Source organism: Impatiens glandulifera, chromosome 3, assembly GCF_907164915.1.
Source record: "Impatiens glandulifera chromosome 3, dImpGla2.1, whole genome shotgun sequence".
NCBI lineage: Eukaryota > Viridiplantae > Streptophyta > Magnoliopsida > Ericales > Balsaminaceae > Impatiens > Impatiens glandulifera.
In genome coordinates, this window is record NC_061864.1 from 50,998,481 (window position 1) to 51,023,203 (window position 24,723).

The 24,723-nt window shown below is 29.7% G+C and overlaps 3 protein-coding genes across 3 annotated transcripts; 1 reads left to right on the forward strand and 2 right to left on the reverse strand.

Annotated features, from left to right (window-relative positions):
• Positions 1 to 1,069: 1,069 nt before the first annotated feature.
• On the reverse strand, positions 1,070 to 2,119 carry LOC124930350 (zinc finger protein ZAT3). The gene has a single exon (XM_047470702.1). It carries the CDS (start codon positions 2,117 to 2,119, stop codon positions 1,070 to 1,072), a length of 1,050 nt encoding a protein of 349 aa, XP_047326658.1.
• A 7,147-nt stretch (positions 2,120 to 9,266) lies between these two features.
• LOC124932381 lies at positions 9,267 to 13,305 on the reverse strand. Its single transcript, XM_047472998.1, has 4 exons — positions 13,221 to 13,305; positions 12,643 to 13,177; positions 12,375 to 12,560; positions 9,267 to 9,697 (listed from the first exon to the last, which is right to left on the reverse strand). The coding sequence occupies exons 2-4, from the start codon at positions 13,123 to 13,125 to the stop codon at positions 9,407 to 9,409; spliced, it is 960 nt and encodes a 319-aa protein (XP_047328954.1). The 5' UTR covers positions 13,126 to 13,177; positions 13,221 to 13,305; the 3' UTR covers positions 9,267 to 9,406.
• An 8,735-nt stretch (positions 13,306 to 22,040) lies between these two features.
• LOC124932922 (heterodimeric geranylgeranyl pyrophosphate synthase small subunit, chloroplastic-like) lies at positions 22,041 to 23,233 on the forward strand. Its single transcript, XM_047473635.1, has 2 exons — positions 22,041 to 22,383; positions 22,455 to 23,233. The coding sequence occupies exons 1-2, from the start codon at positions 22,066 to 22,068 to the stop codon at positions 23,103 to 23,105; spliced, it is 969 nt and encodes a 322-aa protein (XP_047329591.1). The 5' UTR covers positions 22,041 to 22,065; the 3' UTR covers positions 23,106 to 23,233.
• The last annotated feature ends 1,490 nt before the right edge of the window (positions 23,234 to 24,723 follow it).

Sequence of the window (24,723 nt, forward strand, 5' to 3'; positions counted from 1 at the left end):
ATGTAATAATTTGTATTATAGTTAAGAAAATTAATTTAGTCTAATTAATTAAGTATTATTAAAATATTTATTATAGTCCCATGTTTAATTTTGTTTTATATAATATATTCTTTCACTAAAAAAAACTTTTAGGGTCAGAATTCATCTGGATAATTGGAATGGAAAATAGAATTTTAATTTCAATAATTTACTCTAAGTTATAATTTAATTGTTATGTTTGAAAAAAAAGATTTTTTTGAGGTTCAAATTTTAAACGAGGCTTAAATTTTAAATTGGGTTATATAGTGATGGAACTATCATAATTTTAAGCCATTAAGACTTTTTAAAATAAATAAAATGTTCCAATTATCTTATTTTAATGTAATATTTCTTATTTTAATGTAATATTTTTGTTTTTAATTAATTTTTATTTTTTAAATGAAATAATATTTTTAGACATCCAAACGTATCTTTCATTTAAATTAAGTATTATTCAAGATTTGCGCATTTTTATTTGTCGAAATTGGTTTTGGTAATTATTTGAGGTAAGATCGGATAAAAGTTGAATAGAAATAAATTTCGGTAAAGTTTACTAATTTAAACGTGTTTCTATTTTAAATATAGTATTTTTTTAAAACTTTAATGAAAAAAATGTGTATTATACCAGACCAATTGAAAAAATCATGAGAGAATTGTTATATTATTTTACAAATGTGATGAATAAATTAAATAAGGAAAATACTATGTTAAAATAAAAAGAGTTGTAAAAAAATTAAACCAATTACATACCTTTAATAACATTAATGAAATGATTGGGTTCTTTGAAAATTATAATTCAATTTTATTTATGTTGTTTGGATGAGAATTTTTTATAAAAGTATATGTAAAATAACATAACAAATACATATCAAGGTGTGGTTACTTACAACATTAATATTGACATATTATTTTAACAATTCTAAGTAATTACAACTACACAAAGAAGATATGACTATGCCTGGTTTCTAAACCAGCAACTAAATATTAAACTATCATCAATAATTAGGTTATATTACATTACATCTACTTAAACAGGACAATTGATCATTAATTAAAGTCCCAACCTAAGATCCAATCCTGGGCTTGTTGAAGGAAGAAGACGAGAACAACTTGTATAATACGAATTAGAACCAGACAGAAAACCATGACAATCTTGACATACCGAAGAAGAAGATGATTCCAAAGTAACCGGATCACAGTTCAAATCAACCCCAGGTTGCTGCCTGTAGCTTGATGATGATGATGATAACGCCGGCATCAATGGTGGAGGTGCTAGTATTAATGCTGTCTGTTGATAAAGAACATCATTATTCGTCTTCTCCCAATGACATCTTTTATGCCCACCTAATGCCTGTCCGCTAGAAAAAACCCTAGAACAAATTCCACATTTATGATTCTGCGAGTGCAAATAACCCTCGCCGCCACCGCTCGTCAGCTCCATTAAAACGGCGTCGTTGAAATTCTTACTCGTTGACGTGATCGCGGAACATCCTTTCACGTTTCTATGACTTGCCCTATGTCCACCTAGAGCTTGATGTGAAGTAAACACTTTCCGGCAACATGAACATTCAAATCGGCAGTTATGATGATAATCTTCACCAATAGTAATCATCGGAACCCTAGGAGAACAGAAATAAGCAGCGGAAGCAGGAGTAGGAGAGTTAGAAAGCATTAACAAACAAGCAGCAACTTCATGATCTTCATCCGTCATGATAATTTCGTCAGATAAGTAATGAATAGCTTCTTCTTCTTCTTCATGTAAACGGTTACGGTAATTAGAAGGAGGGTTAATCCCACGCCATTGACGTTCAGGATGACATCTCATATGACCAAACAAAGCTTTCCATGACCAGAACTTCTTGCCGCATTCACTGCAGGGACGAGTAATTTTAGGTGCGGAGGGATCTGGTTTCCGTTTGACGATGGCGGTAGGGTTATCGATTCGAATCAACTTTGTTCTCTTCTTTCTGGGATTGGGTGGGGGTATTATTATGGAATTAGAAGGTGGTGGTACTACTGATACTTGGAGGTTGTTGTTGTCGGCGGCGGCGTCTTCGACGGCGAGGGCTACGGCGTTGTTGTTGTTGATCATGATCATCATGATTGATCGATCATCCAAAGAGTTGGGATGAAGGATTGTTCTTCGTTCAAGTAATGGAGACGGTTATGGATTGCGGTTACTGTCCGTACCCCACTCTCTCTCTCTCCCAATCTTATTTACATATATATATATATATATAAGAAATAACTTCTCTGTCTTATCTATAATAATAATAATAATAATATACAGAAATATATACTCTTGTTGAGAGAAATTTGATGAAATAAACTTGATAACATACTTATTTTCAAAAATAACATAAGGTAGACATAATGTAGTAATTTTTGCAATAGTAATATTTTACCCCAAAAAAAGACAGTTATATTCTCAATAAAAATATAATATTATTTCTTATTTTTCCTCTCTCCCCTCATTTCATCCATTTCTCTTCTTTCTCCTGCCGATGATCGTTGATAACCTCCCTTTCCCCTTTCTCTCTTCTTCCCGACAACCAAGCAAACCAACGAAACGAAGCGCAAAGTCGATCGATCAACTCCCCGAGGCAACGCCGGAACGCCTACATCATTTTAGGTGAATTTTTCTCGTTTTTCCGTCGTTTTCCTCTTGCATGTGTTATAGGATTATAGTGTTCAGGTTTTAGCGTTTTAGAGTTTAGGGTTAGGGTTTTAGGCTGGCTGAAAGAGTTTTACAGTGGATGATGCATTTTCGCAGACGAAAATGCAATTGTCGTCTGCGATGATGTATTATTCATTTGCGATGATGCATTTTTCGCAAGCAAAAATTGCATTTTTCGTGGACGCAAATTGCATTTTCCGCAAACAAAAAAAAAATCGGCTGCGAAAATTGTATTTGTGGAAAATGCAATTTAAAGTTTTGAATTGGGATGTAATTGTTATTTCAGATTTCTGAAAGAGTTAGAGAAAATTTTGATGCAAGCTCGACAAATTGAGAAGATTGAATCATTCGGTGCCTATTGATAGTCTTGATAAGATTTTGATGCAAGTTCCACAACTGGTTGACCTAGGACTGATGCTCCTAATTTTGTTTGGACGGTTCCGATTAATGAAAGCGTTTCAACCTGCTTAGCCCACGATAACTAGTGTTTTTTATTGCTTAAGTTTGTGGTTATTTAAATGTTTTTAGGAGAAAAATGGTACATTTGTATGTGAAATGGTAATGGTTATTTGATAATTTTTTGTGTATCTTTATTGTATATTGTATGATGAGACATCTATGTCATTCGAGTAGTTATTTGATACATTTAGTAAATCCATGAGGGAGAAAAAGCCAATAACTATTCTCACATCGTTTATGGCAAAGTCTTTAGCTTTGAGATGGCCAGAGACACATCATCGTTTATGCATTTGGCACATTTATCAAAATGATGCAATACATTTGAGTGGTGTTTTTTCATAGTTTGAAGATTTTGCTAAAAATTTTGCCTCTTGTATATATGATTTTGATGAAGAAAGACATTTTATTGCAGCCTGGAATCAGATGTTGACTCAGTATTCATTAGAAGAAAATGATGGGCTTCGGCGCATGTTTCAGTTAAGAGAAAAATGGGATTTGGTGTATGGCCGACATATATTTTACGCAGATATGACTACAACCCAAATAAGTGAAAGTATTAATAGCATTGTGAAAAGGTACGTCACGTACAAACACAAGTTTTTGGACTTTTTCAATCAATTCGAAAGATTACTTGAGGATCATTGATACAAAGAGTTAAAAGTTGAAACACGGTCTAAAGTAAGTGCTCCATTCTTGTAATTTCCAATTGAAATTTTGAAGCAAGCAAGTAGTATTTATACCCCCAAAATATACAAGTGTTTTCAAACTGAGTGGTACAAATCTCATGATACTAGTGTCAGAATAATCGAGAATGATGGAACTCTTACAAAATATGAAATTAATCCTCTCCGAAAGAGTTACAACAATCATATCGTTATAGTTGATTTATCGTGTGGAAAATTTGAATACGATTGCAGAAAAATTGATTTTATTGGAATTATATGTTCACATATTTTGAAAATATTTACGATAAACAATATCGTAAAGATTCCAAGTAAGTTCATACGAAAAAGGTGGACACGAGAAGCTATGGTTGGATATTTTGAAGTTAATGATTCAACTAGTGACCAAACTAGTTTGTCTGTGAAAGTATTGCAAAGTATGCAATATCAAGAACTGTGTGGATTGTATGTTCAGTTGGTAACTAAGGCAGCAGAGAGGAATGACACATATAAGGTTGCTAAAGATGATATATATTTTGCGTACGTTGAATTCGATGGATGAGATGTTACAAGTTGGTGAGTCAAATGCCACAAATATTTTAAATGAGGTAGAAATTGGTGTAAGAGACTCTATGGAATTAAAGGGATTAAAAGGAAGGAGAAAACGGTATTGGGTAAAAGGTTGAAAGGTGCCCTAGAGAATGTCAAAAAGAAGAAAAAGATCGAGTAAAACCAAACAAACATCAACACTTGAGAATGTTCAACCACACTCTATGTATGGAACTCAGTCTCTACAACCTCTTCCAACACAACATTCGCAGGTATAATTATATTTATAATTGCCATTTTTTATTATTGGTTCTCTTTTCTGAAGAAATTTGGAGTTGGTTATTTGACTCTCTAATATGGTTTGTTAGAAGCTGGAAATTTGTTAGAATATGCTCTACCTATTAAAGTTGCAATGAAAAAACATTTACATTTATTTAGGCTTGGTTTTCTAAGAACTACAAACACATGTTTTAATAATTATGTTGGCTCACTAATGGTCAATTTAAGTAATATGTAAATATTTTGTTCTAATTATTGTGCAAATTGTAGTCGATTTTTGTGAACACAACATCTTTTGGCTGAAAGTTCGCAGTCTTCATTGCGATGGCTGGCTGAAAGTTCGCAGTCTTCCCTGCAATTGCCGAATGTACTAATGGTATTTTGTTATTCTTTATTTCATCCAGTTAAATTAGCACATTTTTTAATTTCATTATAATATTCTTTATTATATATTGCATATTTACGAGATATTATTCATCCATTTGATAGGTAAAACACCCATCGGATATTATTTATTGTCAGACACAAAGTTTACCAGGCAGCTATAATCATAGTTACAATGATAAATGTGATTATTGGCATTGTAAAAACAAATTGAACTAATTATAAATGTATATTTGTGTTGATTGATTTTGATTGATGTTAATAGTGAATCAATAGATTTTTGTGGTTTCTGTTCTCATTCAAATCAATATTTTTTTCAAATTTAATAGTGATTTTGTTCTCGTTGTTATCAAGATTCTCTTTCAATTTAATAGTGCTTCTATTCTCATTCATATTAATATTTTCTTCCAATTTAATAGTAATTTTTGTTAATATTAATAGTGCTTATGTTCTCATTTATATCAAGATTCTCTTTCAATTTAATAGTGCTTCTGTTTGAATATTAATATTGTTACAGTCTGAGGTCTCATTCTCATTCATGTTAAATCATAATTTAAACTGATGTTAATTTAAATTACCTATATATTTTTAAATATATAAATGTATTTTCTACGATATTATAAAAAAATGTTTTAAATTAAATTAGATTATTTGAATTTTAATATAATGAATTGATATTAATTAATTGAATAATAACATTAATACAAAATAAAATATCATCACACAAATATATTAGAAAAATAATTAAAATAGATTGTTAAAGAGAATATTTTCCTCCCCAAATACAAATTAGTTTCATTCCACAAACCACTAATTAATAGAATAAATTTTACAAATGTTATAGGTAAAAGTATATTTCAACTTCATTGAAAATAAACTTAAACTACATATATAGAAGATGCATATCATTACAATACAAGCAAAAATAACTACGATAACCACTTAAAATTTTTTATTGGTTGAATAATTGTTCATAATTCTCCATTCGTCTTTTTAGATTGTTTTCCGTCCACAAGGTCCATAGAGAAACTCTTAATCCACAATGACACAATATTATTCATCACTCATTCGTCTGCGAGCAAATGATTACGTGGATGAGGAGTTGACTGCCATGAAGCTTTGTTCCTTAATCTTGCTATATTTCATGATATCTGGAAATGAATAATAGAAATCTTATGCTAGCTGAATAAAAGTATGAGGATTAATGATGATGTGAAATAGTAACAAATACGAACATACAACCACTCACCCTCCGTGGACGAACCTTGCGGAGGAACCCTTAGGTTTTCGGGGCATTAGATTCTCACCAATGTTTGCGTTACTCAATCCGACATTCTCGCTTCCGCTTCGTCTACCATTGCTCGCGCGAGTGCTTCCCGGTTGGTTACACCTACAACTGAAATGGAAACCTAGTGTTTCATGGTTCAAAAATGCGGAATCTCGTCTCAATCATCATTTGTAAGGACTTTTCGGAGTAAGTTCCTTGGCTTGGAAAAAATAATGATTTTGCATCCCGTTCGTCAAAGTTTCCTATTCTTAGTTTCTAAATCTATAGAACATAGAAAAGCAGGATGTCCATGACGTGTACGTGTCGGATAAACCAAATTTTCATTGAATTTTATTTTTCCATTAGAAGGCGCTCGTACATGTTCTGCAGTACCCCAAGATTCAAAAAAAAAAAAGTAGAAAACTAAACAACTCAAAAGTTTCTATTGTTATGTTGGGTCCACAATGAATTCTATGGATCCTTAGGATTGGTGTATTCTTTTATCATATGCATATGATTTTGCACTTCTCGACAAATATTATATGTTTCATTTTCTTCTGTGGACCGAGGAGAAAGGGAGTTCGGTGGGAAGAGGATTGTACCCTGAGAGAAGCAAGGAGATCAACCTCTTTCAAATATACAACATGGATTTTGGCAATGCAATATAGTTGGACTTTCATGTCGATCTGAATGAATCATCATTTCCACGGAGGTAAATCTTTGCCTGTTAGGCAAGTGGATAAGGGAGTTCGAATAAATATAGGTTGGGCTCGAAAGCTTATAGAAAGATTGTTATAATCACCTTCTTCTAGAGGGATGTTCGCCGGAACCAGAAGTTAAAATTTTGGTAGATAGGGATCCCATAAAAACTTCTTTTGAAGAATGGGCCAGACCGGGTCATTTCTCAAGAACAATAGCTAAAGGTCCTAATACTACTACTTGGATCTGGAACCTACATGTTGATGCTCATGATTTTGATAGTCATACCAGTGATTTGGAGAAGATCTCTCGAAAAGTATTTAGTGCCCATTTTGGTCAACATGTAAATATACTTTAAAAATAGGTTTCCTTAAAAAAAGTTACGATCACATATAAATATGATATATTATGAAAGACAAATTATCTAGGCGACCCTCTAACTACTTCAATCGTTCACTTTTAGCCCTCAAATTAATTTTTGAAACATATCGCTCCTTCAACTTTTAAAAAGGTCAACAATAGTCCTTCCGTCAACTTTTTGGTTAAACATAACAACTTAAACTTAAACTTAAAATATTTTTTTTTTTATATATTATCTTTAATCTTATTTTTTATATTTATATATATAATTATTAAATCGCTTATATATAAAATTATATATATATATATTATTATTATTATTAATTTTATATTTATATAATTATTAAATTTTTTATACAATATATATATATATATTATTTATTTTTATCTATATCTATATTTATATTTATATAAAATAAAGTTTAAAATAATTTATAATATATATATAATTTATATATATTATATTTAATTATTAATTTATATATAATTAATGATTAAAGATAATATATATAAATTATTTTTAAATTTGATTAATAGATATAAAAAATATATATAGACAGATAAAATTTAATAATAATATATATATAAGAAATTTAATAATTATATAAATATATAAATTAATGATAAAATTATATATATATAAGCGATTTAATGACTATATATATAAATATAAAAAATAAATTTAAAGATAATATATAAAAATAATAAAATTTAAACGTGATGTTTAACCAAAAAGTTGACGGAATGGCTATTGGTGACCTTTCTAAAAGTTTAAACGGCGATTTATTTTAAAATTTAAAAGGCTAAAAGCCTTAAAGTAAGCGATGTAATTAGAGGGTCGTTCAGATAATTTACCTTATTCTGAATTACCTATCAAAACATTATGACGATGAATGATGTTCACAAAAATTAACTAATTTGACATTTGAAGATATTCCTGAACCAATTAATTAAGCATATAACAATTACCTAAATTAAATATATGTCTTAAAGGTAACATGTCTATCAAATAAATGAAGTACGAGGATGTCTTAATTACCGATTAGGAGAAAGTATTAGATCAAGTGCTTCATTTTAACAAAGAAATTTAAAGAAATAGTTACTGATTCTTATCTTAAAAGTGACCAGAAATTTTTGAAATCTTGCATTCAAGTTTTATAACTCTAATCACTAATAGTTAATTTAGATAATTAAATTGGATTGAGTTCATTGAGGTGTAATAATAAGTATATTCAAAATAAATTTTAAATTTGAATCCAAACAAATACCTATAGTATTTCAGGAATCTTAAGCCGCAATTGAACATAATCGATAAAGGTGAGCGGATAAACGTCCGACAGACAAAGAAGAATGTTAAGCCGATGAAGACAAATATTGAGAGGACAAACCCTAGCTTCACAGGTCGCAAAAGAGTAGAATCGTAAAGAAGATGATTTGAGACAAAGACGACGAATGGTTGAGATTTTAAAATACCCTAACTTGGAGCTCCTCTCTCTCTTGCGTAAATGCATCTGGTGAGAGATTGTTTTAGTGGGAGGAAAAACTGATGGGTTTTTAAAACGGACAGCAGATCCGGCCCGAAATCACCCTATGTACAAACATTATTATATTATCATTAAAAAAAAAATACCGTTTTAAATATCCCACTACCAATCATTTAAGTTTTAAATATCCCACTGTAACACTGTCTAAAATATCTTACTCTATTTTTATTAAATATAATTTTTTTTAATAATTTGTTCTAAACAAATCTGAAATATATTACTTTTTAATCAAATAAAAAAAATTAAGTTGTAAAAAATCCTAAAAAAAACTCTGAGATCAAACAAGCTCTTTTTCTTTCCATTTACAAACCATAATTGACCTAAGAAGTCAAAGTGAAGACAATGGCCCTTCTCACAAAGGGTGCCAAATAAAAATGTTGTTTCCAAATAGGACAAAATACATATTCTATTGAATCCCTTTGTGTTCATCAACAATCTACCATTAATTAATTAATAAACAACACCTAAAATACCAATATAGATTCATAAAGTTTAAGACCATATTTGATCATTCATGATAAATACAAGATTTGGTTAAGTTTTGATGCTTACCTACTTTGTTACCTTTCAAAGTGACTTGACACAATACGTTCCTATAGAACTTGGTTTTCACTAACCTTCCAAGGATGTATGCTCTTGATCTCAATTTGAATGTAAGGTTTAGTGGCACTGAAATGCTATCAAGGTGATCTTTAGCCCCGTTTAGAAGTGGTATTCCACCGTATAAAGGTACTTGATTCCCACTTATTATTGTAACCATTACATGCTCGCTCTGTCTCGTTTGGTAGAATTTCTTCACCTGTAATATTCGTTAAACAAAATCAAACCAGCAAAACTATTTTAACTATTTTTATTCACTTTTAGTTCGCCCAAAAAATATACTTCAATAATCCAAATCCAAAAAACAACATTTCACTCTTAATTCATTACCAAGATATTATTTTAAATTATTATTTTTTATTTTCTCATTATATATTAATATTAACCTTTAAATCTTATTAACAAAATAAAAATAAAATTATAGACCTCCTCAAAATCACCACCATTTATTAATTTTTAAATAATTCAAGTTATTAAAATAATCCTTGTCCAAACAAGGCCTAATAGAACTTGTTTGATAGTGATTATTAAGTTTTTGAAAATTTTATTTTAAAATCAATCTATCACATCAACCATCTAATCAATTTTTTTATCTTTTTATCATTTAAACCTGATTTGGATTGAGGTTTTTTTAAAAGTCTAAAGTGAAAAAAAAATTATTATTTATGATTTTGAGGAGGTGATAATTATTTTTGATAAAAAAAATTAAAGAATATTGATATATAAAAATAAAATAAAAAATAATAATTTAAAATAAAGAGTATTTTAGTTAATGAAATGAGTGATATGATTGTTGAGAAATTATTCAACCCGAATAAGGCCTTAAAATACCAAAATTATCTTTAATTTATTTTTTAAATTAATTATTAAATAAAAATATAGAGAAAGAAAAGATTGAGAATAATTTTTTCATAAATATTTAAAAACTATTTTTATTTCCCAAAAACTCTTGGAAAAGAAATGCATTTTAGTGAAAATAGAACATTTTGGGGGCGTTATAGGCAGACTTCTGCGTTTAAACAACCCTAGTGGGTTATGTGACCTTTTAACAATATTAACCTTTATGTTACGGTAATGACTCAAGTCCCACATGGGAAATCATAAGAAATATTTAGAGCTTTTTTATCTTGGTTATTAGTAAATGTAAAAAAAGAATTATGGATTCAAAATATTTTATTTTTATTTATGAAAAAGTTGATTATTTAAGTTAAATTACTAAAATATCATTTTTTTTATATATAAAGACAGGGAAATAATTCAAATAACACAATTATTTTGACCCTAAACAAGCTCTAAGCGTCTCATAAGTATGAGGTTGTTGAACTATGGTTACATTCCCAGATAGTGACCCAATTATTTTGACTCACATGTTTCATCATTAGGACAAGGTTTTATAAATGGTATCATAGTTATCCCGTAGTGAGCCCTAAATGGGGACATGATTAAGATTAATAAGTAGTGAGTCCTAAATGAGGACAAGATTAAGATTAATAATGAAACGTTAAGTTGGGGAGATTATACGTAGCACATAACAAGATCACGAGAAATAATAGGTGGTTATAAGTGAAATGCTCGGGTTGTACGTACCTAGATTATCACATATTTGGAGTGTTACAAATGGTATCATAATCAATTCAAGACGAAACAATGAGTCAAGTCGGTATTACTAAATGTGGATTAGTCGTGTATATAATTAAGTTGATGTATATAAAAGTTTAGAATGTAATCAGGTCGGTCATTGGGTGAAGTCACATAGGAGGCGCCACCGCCTAGAGTCACCCCTCCATGGGCACCCTAAAGTTCTTTTTATAAATGATACACTAACATGAACTTATTGAACAAAATAAATTAACCTAACCTTTAATCAACTAAACTATATATTTTTTTTTTATAATATAAAACTATTATATATTTTTAATATATCCTAAAATTTAGCAAGGGAAATAAAATATAAAAAAATTGTTCTTACCCAAACTTCGGGGAAGATCCTCAATGTAATGCCTTCATTGTTTTAAATTTGGTCTAAAAAATCAAACATTCCTGGCTCCTTTCTCATCCATTAAATCAATCTATTCATTAACTAAAATACCTTCAAATTATTAGTTTTTATTTTATTTATATATATTAATATCATTTAAGTCTTTTTACCAAAAAAAAATAAATATCATCACCTCCTATAAATCATCACCACCGATTATCATTTTTTCCTACCAATGCCATAATTTCACACATGTTATCATAATTTTACAAAATAGTATCATAGTCAGGGATTTCACCAAGTCAATTAGTCGACTAACACAATACCCAAATCCTTATATTTAAAGTGTAAATTTAAAATAAGAATTAAAATTAATTTGGTTAGTTTTCAAGTTTTGGGTTAATCCCATTAATAAAATATTTAAAAATTTAAATAACTTACATCTTTCTAAAGCAAGCCTGGTTAAGTTGGATTTAAATAATAACAAAAAAACACAATCTTTTCATCCATTTTTTAATTCACCCAACTCTCCAATTAAAATCCTAAAATAATCCCTGTTTCAAAAAAACCCTACCATCATTGCCTAAATTGGTCAGATTTTTTCAAATTTTCTATTTTATGTATGAGGGCGATGAGACCAAGAAAGAAGGTATGGGCTTTGATAAATGGGTCCTAACCCTAACACAAAAATGGAGATAGGTCTTTCTATTGCCTACTCTGTTCTTGCTGCAGAAGTACTGATGACAGTTGCTACAGTCCAAACATGGTAATGTCTTATTCAAGACAGATGTATTTACTACCTGCAATTCTAATAACCTAACTTTCTTCCTATCATGGACAATTCATTTTCATCCCTAAACCCTAATCAGTAATCAAAGAAGGAAGAAGATTGACTTACATAGCCTGTTGCAACCTTGAGCTGAAAATAATGAAGTTCCATTGGAGTAGAACTAACATGCACTCCGAAAAACGTCGATGGATTCCGAAAAAAGATCCTCACAGTCGAATTCGTCGTTAACATATCCGTCGGTACTCCCGATGGATCCATCCCTGCCTGAACAAAGAAATTCCAGAATACCATCCCCTGTTGAATCAATGTGATTTTAGGTTTTGAACCATATTTGAAAATGAAATCAATCAATCAATGAATCAATCAATCTACATACCTTAACGATGATTTTAGGCTTATATGAAAGACTAGCTCCAAACAAAATCAAAGAGAAGATACTGAAAAGCAACAGAAACGATAAAACAAATACGATCAAGTAAAATCGTATTGTATTATTCCCTGAATCATCATCATCATCGTCATCTTCATCGCCTTCATCATCGTTAACACCTGGCTGACCTAAATTTCCGCGGCGTTGAAGACGCTTCCAACCGCCGGGATGATAACGAGTGGTGGTGTTTTTAAGTGAAGCGGAGAAACGAGTTGTTGATGATTCACGAGAATGATGAATAGGTGAACAATGATAGTGATGATGAACTGGAGATGCAAATGGACTCGATCCGTACGACATTTTCTCTACATCGTGTTGCGATGGACTTTGAACGTAGTAGAGTTGTCGCCGTGGAGATCGAGGCGGTGATGATGCATCGATGCTGGTAACTTCGGAATCGGATTTCACATGCATCGTCGCACCTTTCATTCTGATTTCAGATTATCGATTCTGAGAAAGTGAGTTCGTCGGATTGTTCGTCAGATTATCGATTCAGAGAAAGTGAGTTCGTCGGATTGTTCGTCGGAAAGAGGAGAGAGAAAGAGTTCCGGCGAGGGGTTTTGTGTACAGAGGACGCCATTAACGGTTGATATTTGGGGAGTTTCAAATGGTCCCCCCTCTCATCTATGAAGAACATACCTTTATTGATATTATCAAAGGAATATTAATTTTTTTACTAATTTATTTTTATACCATTTTAAGTAAATATGGATTAATAAATTACTATTTATTTCATTTAATCTTTTTTTATTATATTTAAATCTATCACTTCTTATTTTGTATAAAAATAAATAATACTTTTGAAATCATGGTAATTTCCCAATTATATTATTATGTAGGTCAAATTGAATTTTTTGATTTTTTTTTTTAAACTTGAATAATAATAAGTGTTAAATTTGTAATAAATTATAATAATTTTATTCAATAAGTTAACACGAATAAGTATATACCGAATAAGTATATATAATGAATAAGCTTGATAATCTAGAACAAATAAAGAAAAATACACACAACATTATAAGAAATCTTTTTAATGAGAAGGAAATTTAAGTGAAACAATGTTTATATTATATTTTTATATTATAAATTTAATGTTAAAGATTTTATTCAATTTCTTCAATTAGTCAATATACTTTTGATGAAACTTTTTAGGAAGAAAAAAAACTTTTATAAAATATGAAAGATTATACCGATAAAGTTATATATTAATCTATTTTATTAATATGTAGTGTGGAATTAAAGGTGACATAAATATTATTTCCATGTTTGAAGAAATTGTCCATGTGGAGTAATTCAAATTAAAAATTGAATTATAATTGCAAACTATTTAAATATTATTTACTTGAGTTCTTGATGTTTCAAATAAAATTTATTTTTTAAACATATTTCATAATTTAACAAATAAGATATAATAAACTAAGCTAAATATTATTAAATATGCATATCAATGTTTAGCAAATAAAATAGAAACTTAAAATTACTAATAAATTAAATAAAAAAGTATTATTAATTAAAAAGTATTTTAAAATATTATTAATATTATACAAATATTGTCCTGAAATGTATACATTAGTTTGATTTTAAGCCTATATGAGATGAAATTGTATGAAATGAGATTTAAGAATATATAACTACTTAATTTGAATATGAATTAAAATTGATAAACAAAAAGTAGGAAAAGTTAAAACTATTTTAAGTTTTATTGTATGAATTTTATTTTAGTGTTTCTTTTTTACTTTACAAATAATTATAAACTTTTAATAGTTGTTTATGATAATTTTATTTTTTATTAATAAAATATTTGCAATATTCTAAAAAATATATATATACTAAAGAATATTAACATTAATAAATAAAATAATTTAGTTAATGGGGAACATTAATTCCCTTGAATTAAGACAAACGTATCATCACACTAGTCGCATTCTGCAATAAGGCTGCAAAAACATAATAACCTGACTTTTTTCGGTCTTGTTTGATTCAGAAAAAAGCATTTATTCCCATTAACTTTTTATAAGCATTAAACTTTTAAGATTTTATATTTGTTATTTTCATTTATTTTTTAAGAAGAATATTTATAATATCTTAATATCAATATTTATGATCAGTTTATATTTTAAATAAATTCAGATTATATATAAGTTATTATAATATTTTTAATGAATAAAATTAAATATAAATTGTTTCAGTTGAATAAACTGAATAATTTAAGATTTTGTTTAGAATTTAGTTATTCAATTAATATTTTTTATTAGGGAGTTATGAAAAATATATTATTAGTAAAAACAATTAAATGATATTAATATTTAAATAATCAAAAATAAGTATTAAATATATTAATGGTGTGTCATAAATATGTTTGGAATTAAACTAGTGTGTTTTTATAATTTTAAATTTCATTATTTTTTTTTTTAAATTATAATTTTAATAAAAATAAATTATGATTTAAAAATAAAAATATATTATTATTTTATATTTATAACATGTTAACGTATAAATTTATTAAATTAAAAGAATATATATATATATATATATTAAATTTAATAATTTAACATTCAAGTAATATATATTTTTTTATTTAAAAATTTAAATGTTTGATGATATTTTAATTTTAAAAAATAAAATGTTGAATAATATATATATATATATATATATATATATATATTCTTTTTAATTTAGTAAATTTACATGTTAAACTAACATTGTTTTTATCAAATATGTGAAACAAATATCTTAATATTATAAATAATATATATTTAAATTATTTTTGGAGAAATTGAAATTAAATTATAATTATATAATTTTTTAAATATAATAACTCAATTATAATTGAATGTTAATTTTAGTATGAAATATACTCATTTAAAGAGACTATAAACATTAATTATTAAAACAAATTAAATACTATTAAATTATTTGAACATTTATCTAGTAATCTAAAGATGAACCAATCTACCTTCTAAATTAAATTTATTGACATCATAAAAATCGACAGTTTTATTTAAGCGATCAAGGGAGTTTTTGAAATAAAACCCAGTTTTTATCCCAAAACTCAAACATCTTATCAACCATCAAATCAAATAATTTTATTAATTAAATACCAAAATTATCCTCTAACTTTATCTTCTCTCTAAACCATCATTCTCTCACATACACCATATCTTTTAAAGTCAAAGGGCAAATTAGTCTTCAAATTTTAAAAACCAATTTTTTCCTACTTTTTATCAAATAAGGGTTTTTTTTGAATAAAACTCAAACAAAATTCAAAAAAACTCCTCCTCAAACAAGGCCATAAAGTGATACGTTACTTGTATTTACTAATAAAATCCTTCAAAATAAGATATTTCATTTATTATCTTTTTATTTTATTTTAATAGTAGTGTTTTTTACAAAAAAAAAAAAAGATATAGTTGAAATGAGTATAATATTAACTCTCTCTTTTTTTTTTTAACTTTGCAATTAAAAATTGAGAAAGCGATGAAATAGATGAAAAAGAATAAATCAGTTGTTATTTAGATAAAAAAAAAAATAGTATGTTTACAAAATGTTTAAAAATTAGAATGTTATATATACTATTTGTGTAAAAATAAGAATATACATTAAATAAGTACAGTTATATTTTAAAATAAAAAATATTTTTTTAGAAAATAATTAATACTATTTAATTAAAATCTAAAAAACAAGAAGGTCAAAATTATTCATAACTAGACATACCTTAGCTATGATTAAAATATGTCAACTAAATTCTAAAATATTTAATTAGTAACATTCACAAAACAATACAACAAAGATTATAAACTAAAATATTACCATCATACATTGCATAATTTGTTTTTACCGTTTTAATGCAAACTTGTGTATGAACTATTTACATTTAAAATTTTCAATTACATACATTTAATTTATTTACAAATCGCCGGGTTCATACATTACTTAAATGCTAATGTATCTCGTGTTGGTTAAGAATGTCAAACTCTTTAAGGACTAGGGATCAAGTGTACAATGGATAACCTATTCAAGCATTTCTTAATGTCCTTCATAGATCAAAGCCCCTTTATATTCATACCCTTAAACTTGTTAAATCACGAGTGAGAAGGGTTTGATGCAGCATGAATAATAGAATGACAAACCAAATACTTGATATACACTAAAGTTGATTTATTAACATCTTTTATTGTCACGCTTTATCATGAATATGTTTAAAACATAGAGATTAAGATTAATTAGTAAAAAAAATTGGTCTCTTAAAAACTAATATTCACTTTAGCTAACTAAGTGAGTTATTATGATTCCAATTTAGTAAATATATCTTAATAATCACTATTTTATACACATTCAAATCTTATGTTATTTACCAACAAAATGACAAAAATATACATTCATGATATCGTTAGTTACCTTTGTCATAAACATTTTTCCTAGATCCATCTTTTGGTAGACCCTCACTTTTGATCCAAGGAAATTTTAAATTAAAATTGCCACAGTTTGGAAACATTTCGTTTTAGAAAATTTGTATTCTGATTTGGACCATTAATATTTATATGCATCAAAATTTGCCAGTAAGATTATCATTTAGCTATAGGAAAAATAGAAATATTTTCGTAATTATATTTTTGAGAATACCAAGTTATAAGTTTCTAAATTATCTACACCAGTTTAAGAATTGTTACAATCAAAGTTTGAATGAAAAGGTTAATAAAAATAAACAAAATCTCTAAAGTATAAAAATAAAATAATAAAATAATTTTAGAAAAGATTGAGCCTAGCCACATTAGGAAATTTAACATAATCTTTTCTCTTTTTAAGTGAACAATCTAAGGCCCTTACCTATATTGGCCCAATAATTGATAACAGTATTCATATATATATATAGTGAAATGACTCATTTTATCTACGATTTTGAACATGTTAATGAATGTTTGTTAATGCTAGATTGCTAGTTTAATTCATCTTATTATTTCAACTTCAATTAGTGTTTGAGAACTTTTTATTTTAAAATTAAAAAAAATATTTTTTTAATATTAAAAATTAGAAGAAAAAAATATTTAATGATATATTAAATTAAATAATTAGGTCTAATTTATAGACATTAATTTATGCATATAAAAAATTAACGACGAAGGGCTTTCACGTTTCGCGAAGTGGAAAAGTGTGGAAAGTCCAGAATACCCTTACTATTTAATATAACTTTGATATCTTTTTTTCATTTCTCTTCTTCTCATTCTCTCTTCCCGCTCTTCTCCTCCTTCTTTCTAACCCTAAACGGCGACGATCCACAATGAGCACGACGAGCACGAGCACTGTGGAAAATGGTATGCTTGTTGTTTTTATTGTTTATTTAAATGAATGGGACATCCGGTTCTGATTCAGATTCGATTCTGAATCACCACCACCATGATGCTCTGATTTAGTTCTGTTTCGGATGGGCCTTCCCTTTTCGAGAAGGGCCTTCCCTTTTCGCATATTTAATGAATAATTGAATGACTTCAATAATATTATTTATCCATTCATGTTTTTATTGCAGCTGAAGTATTCTGATAGGATCGATGCAACCAATAGATACAGGAGTCTGACTATTGTTAGCAACTTCGGATAAAAGGATTGATATAAATCTTGTTAGGGATTAATATCACTTTCTATTATTTGCAAACCTTCACAAACTCTTGAAACGATTCAAGTGCGGAACTGTTTGTTTAGGTTTGAAGCTTTGAACCAATGAGAGATGAAAGACAGAAGGTAAAGAACACAACAAATTGTTTATGGATGTTCGAAGCAAACTGATCTAGCTAAACACTCTGTTGAACATAATAACCTCTGTTCAACTTACAATATTAAGAACAACATTCACTCAGCTAGACAGTTTTTAATTCTTTCTCTCTTGAACTTGGAAGATGATAAATATCAGTAAGTGCAAGAGTACGCTTGTAAGATTGTAGAAATGAGCAAAGTAATCGGTGATTCAGCCGTTGTCCTTGAGCATCTATTTGTAGTAGAAGGACACCAACGGTCGAATCTTCTTTATGGACACATGGTAAGCATCTATTGGAAAGCTCCAATAGTACAAGAGTACAACAGACTCTATGCTCATGGATCGTGGCCGTATTGAACGGTAGTGCAAAGGATATCCTTTTAGAACTGTCATGTACTGAACAAGTAGTGGCAATAATATTCGCGTAAATAGCATTCATTCATTTGATGCAAATAGCTGGCGTACTAGACTGCAAGGATGAGTGGAGCAAGAGTAGCGTACAACTAGTTGATCGTGGGTAGACGTATGCTGACTTCAAACTGCTGCTGAAGTGAGACATTAGACGTGCTCCATTAGACTGCCAAGTCTAAAGGAGTTAGACATCAACGTCTAACAGCGAGTTCCATTAGACCACAAAGTCTAATGGAGTTAGACTGCAACGTGTAACTTCACATCCCATAGACTACCACGTTTAATGGAGTTAGACTGCAACGTCTAACTACTTATCACATTAGACTTATCTAAAGGAGTTAGACGCTGACGTCTAACTACGTTTCCCATTAGACTACCACGTCTAATGGAGTTATACTGCAACGTCTAACTATGTATCTATTAGACTAGCACGTCTAACTACGCATCTATTAGACTAACACGTCTAACTACGCATTTGTTAGACTAGCACGTCTAACTACACATCTGTTAGACTAGCAGGTCTAACTACGTATCTGTTAGACTTGCACGTCTAACTACGCATCTGTTAGACTAGCACGTCTAACTACACATCTGTTAGACTAGTAGGTCTAACTACGTATTTGTTAGACTTGCACGTCTAACTACGCATCTATTAGACTAACACATCTAACTACGTATATATTAGACTTGCACGTCTAACTATGTATCTGTTAGACTTGCACATCTAACTACACATTTGTTAGACTTGCACGTCTAACTACGTATTTGTTAGACTAGCACGTCTAACTACACATCTATTAAACTTTCACATCTAACTATGTATCTGTTAGACCAACACGTCTAACTACGCATCTGTTAGACTAGCACGTCTAACTACGTATTTGTTAGACTTGCACGTCTAACTATGTATCTGTTAGACTTGCACGTATAACTACGTTTCACGTCTAATTAGCCTTCTTAGACCACGTCTAATTCAACATAGTCTGATGCACCTACACAGAAACAATTAGACGACTTAGCTTCTTTCATATTTAAACATCATCAAAACTTAGTTGTTTAATATTTCATAATTTCTAAGTTATTTAACTATTTACTTAGTTATTCCCAACAATTTCTTCTAAGTTAATTAACTTTTTACTTAATTTTTTCCAACATATTTGTTTTCTATAATGGAGAGTGGAAATTTGTTGTTGATGGTATAATGTATTTTCATACAACTTCAATCAACTTTGGATTTACCCAAAATACTACGTTTGCCAAATTAGTTGATATCCTCTATGATAGCCTTAACGTGCAAAAATCTACATATGATTTAGTGCTTCAAGCCAAGTATGATGTTCCGCGTATCACAAATCATCCCCCTGTTGTTATTGATCAAGATGAGGATGTGAGCACATATTTATCACGGTTGATTTCAGGTCGCACTATGTCACCATTGTGTGTCTCTGTAGTAGAGAAGTCACCACTTGCTCAAGAAAAGATACCATTACTTACATACCCAACTCAAGAAAATATACTACCACCATCACTTACTCAAAAAAGTCTACCAGGAGTTGTACCCTCGGATGTCTTTGAAAGTAAAAATGAAGCAGAAGAAAACTCTTTGCCTCATTATGGGATACTTACTAAGGACTTGCATGATACTACTAATGTCGCACCAGCAACTGCACCCACACCTCAGTGACCATCAATACCTACACCATCTAATGCAAAAGCATCAATGACTACACCATCTAGTGCAAGAGTATCAATGACTACACCATCTAGTGCAAGAGCATCAATGGGTACACCATCTAGTGCAAGAAGAGCATCAATTGGTACAACATCTAGTTCAAAAAGAGCATCAATGAGTACACCATCTAGTGCAAGAAGAGCATCAATGACTACACCTTCGACAGACACATCACCGACACCGACAGACCCCTCATTTGCGATAACTTTAAGTAGTAAAACCTTATTAGAAGTCGGTGCATTGTTTGATAATAAAAAAAAACTTCAACTAACATTATATAAATATGCGATGACTAATCATTTTGAATTCAAAGTGGAGAAGTCAAGAAAACATTTTTGGTATGTGAAATATTTGGATGAGACATGCAAGTGGAAATTGTGTGCTGTGAAAGGTAATTATCTAAGAAAATAATTGAAGGCATGCAGACAACTTATGAGATATATTTGACTTATAATAAGGCTTGAAGGGCAAGGGTAAGGACTTTAATGGTGGTGCGAGGAACGATAGAGGATTCCTATGAAAAATTGTCATCATACCTTTACATGTTGGAGAAGAATAATTCGGTTACCATAACAGACATCCAGACAGACGAGCTCGGCCACTTCAGGTATATGTTCATGTCCCTAGGCCTCTCAATTAGGGATTTAAAAGCCTTTTCCGTCTTATATTGTGCGTTGATGTTAGTTTTCTTAAGCATAAGGTGAGAGGTCAACTATTGATGACTATTGCATTGGATGCGAATGAGCAACTATATCTTGTCGCTAAAAAATATGAACCAATATGAATAATAAGAACAACCTCATGGTTTAGGGTTTAAAAATAAAGATAATTGAAATAAGAACATAAATCGATCTGTATGATGAACAATAAGATGAACACATGATATTAGAAACAAGTTTTGGTATTGATCTGTATGATGTGTTCGTTTAGGGTTCCATCGTCGTTGTCGTCTAAGAGAGAATGATGAGTAGAGAGAGAAGAGAGAAATGAAAATAACGAAATGAAATTTTTTTGAGTATTTATATAAATAATTTTTCTACTTCGCGAAACGGGAAGGCCCTTCGCGTTACGCGATGAAGGTATTTTCGTCAAAAATAAATAAAGTGGTCACTAGAGCAATAAAAAATTGCGGTAATCACGTATACAAATAAGGGCATCTTTAGGGTTATTTCGTAAAATTTCCTATTGCTGGATCGCGATCATTGAACTTCATATATTTTTTATAGTCCAAAAAAATATAAATAGATACTATTCAATTATTTATTAATAAATTATTCAAATATTATTCTAATAAGGCATTCCTACATTCATGGAAGATTAAATAATGTGCATCTTCATATGTGATTTAAATCTAGACCAAATGAAAAAATATTAAATAACACAACTTATATTAATAAAAAGAAATAGAAACAAAACAAATAAATAGGTAAAGACTATAATTGCCTTTTTCATTAATCAATAGAGAGAGAAAAAAAAAATGGTATTCTCATCGGTTATATCTTCATCTCCTTATCTCTACATTGCCAAGAAAAAACCAATCCATTGTTCATCTTCATCAATCGTCTCTTCAAAGTTCGATCTGAAAACCTATTGGACAAATCTAATCACTGAAATCAATCTCAAGCTCGACGAAGCCATACCTATAAACTACCCCGAACGAATCAATGAAGCCATGCGTTACTCTGTACTCGCAACCGGAGCCAAACGAGCTCCTCCCGTCATGTGTGTCGCCGCCTGCGAACTCTTCGGCGGTAACCGTCTCGCCGCTTTTCCCACTGCCTGCGCCCTAGAAATGGTACGTTTCCAATTCTCATAACCCATTAGAGATTTAGATCTCATCTCAGATCCGAATAATTGATTGAACAGGTACACGCAGCATCATTAATCCACGACGATCTTCCATGTATGGACGACGATTCATCGAGACGTGGGCGGCCGTCAAACCACACAATTTATGGAGTTGACATGGCGATTCTCGCCGGCGATGCTTTATTTCCTCTGGGTTTCCGTCATATAGTCTCTCAAACACCTCCAGATCTGGTTCCTTCTGATAGGTTACTGAAAGTAGTGGCGGAGATTGCTCGAGCTGTTGGTGGTAGTGGAATGGCAGCTGGGCAGTTTGTGGATTTGGAAGGAGGGTTAAATTCGGTTGAATTTGTTCAAGAGAAGAAATTTGGTGAGATGTCTGAATGTTCTGCTGTTTGTGGTGGGTTGATTGGTGGAGCTAGTGATGAAGAGATTGAAGGGTTGAGAAGGTATGGAAGGGCTGTGGGTGTTTTGTATCAGGTTGTTAGTGATGTGATGGATGCGAAGGAGAAGGGTGGAGAAGTGAAGAAAGGGAAGAATTATGTGAGGATGTATGGAGTTGAGAAAGCTATGGAGGTTGCTGAGGAATTGAGAGGAAAAGCTAAGAAGGAATTGGAGGGATTTGAAAGGTATGGGGAGAGGGTTTTTCCTCTTTATAGTTTTGTTGATTATGCTGCTGATAGAGGGTTTAGTTTTGATGATCATATTTAAATTATTCAATTGAAGAAGATGATGAAGAACATTTTCTTTAATACTTTATGCATTACTTTGTTTATTAATAGAACTATATCTCTATTATCAATTTTAACCTAAATATAGAAGTTTTCGGGTTTGATTTAGCAGTTGGTTTTACCTATGCCACTAAGAGGGCACATAAGGGGTTTTGTAAATGAGGATTAGGATGTTGATTTAGAGTTAGAATATCTTATGAATTTCTTAATATAAATCCAAAACAAGAAAAAATATTACATACTAAACATTTATTTATTCAAATCTTTGTAAACTAATAAACTAGTATACCTGTTTTAAGTTAATTTGTATTTGATTATTTAAAGTATGTTTGGTAATAAAAGAAATGGAGTTCAGGTCTAATTTCAATTGTAGACAATTTAAAACTAAGAAATAGAAATAGAAATAGAAATAAAAATAAAATTAAAATTAAAATTAAAATTAAAATTAAAATTAAAATCAGAATTTTAATTGAGTTCAAATCAATGTATTTTTATCATTTTCAATTTCACTCTTTTTAGTTGGAAATTATAATTTTACAATTTGATTATGAATGATGTGACTCTAAAGAAGGGAGTAGAAATCACATTACTCACGATATACCATCCACCTATGTAGCATGAAGATGTATCGAGACTTAAAACATAATTATTGGTGGAACAAAATGAAGAGAAAAATAGTTGATTTTGTTTCTCAATGCCTCACTTGCTGACAAGTAAAAACAGAACATCAAATACCAATGAAATTGTTGCATTCATGTCGATTCCATATTGAAAATGGGAAGACATTATATGAACTTTGTGTCGTGACTATCGAAAACAAAAAAAAAGGAAATATTGGAGTATGGGTGATTATTGACCGATTAACTAAATCAACACATTTCTTAGTAGTAACAACGTAAACTTTTATTTAATAATATAGCACAATTACATCTTAAAGAGATTGTATGATTGCATTGTATCCCGTTTTCTAATATTTGAGATAGATACAGTTAGACGATTTGTCTTCCACTTTTGAAAAAGTCTACATCAATATTTGTGAACCAAACTGAGTTTTAGTACCGCATTTCACTTTCAGACTAACGGATAAACATAAAGTATCAATCAAGTAATGAAAGACATGTTTTGTACTTCTATCATCGATCTAAAGGGGTCATGAGATGAACATGGTATATTATAGAGTTTTCCTATAACAATAGTTATCAAGCTAAAATTGAGACGACTCTTCATGATGCATTATATGGTCAAATATGTCGTTCACCAATAAAATGGATGAAGTGGGCGAAAGAAGATGTATTGGGCCACATATAACAGGAAATAGTAAATAAAATTTGTGTAATAAAAAAAATCAACACCGATAATCGTAGAAGAAACTTAGAATTTGGTGAAGGCGATCACGTGTTTTTTAAAATATCGCCAATAAGGGGTAATGAAATTTGGAGCAGGAGGAAAATTCTCAATTTGTTAAACTATTTGAAATATTAAAAAACATTGAAAATGTTTGCATATGAGCTTGGATTATTGCCATAATTTGTTGGAGTACACAATATCTTTTATTTATCTATGTTGAAAAAGTAATATTAGTGATAATGTTATCGAAT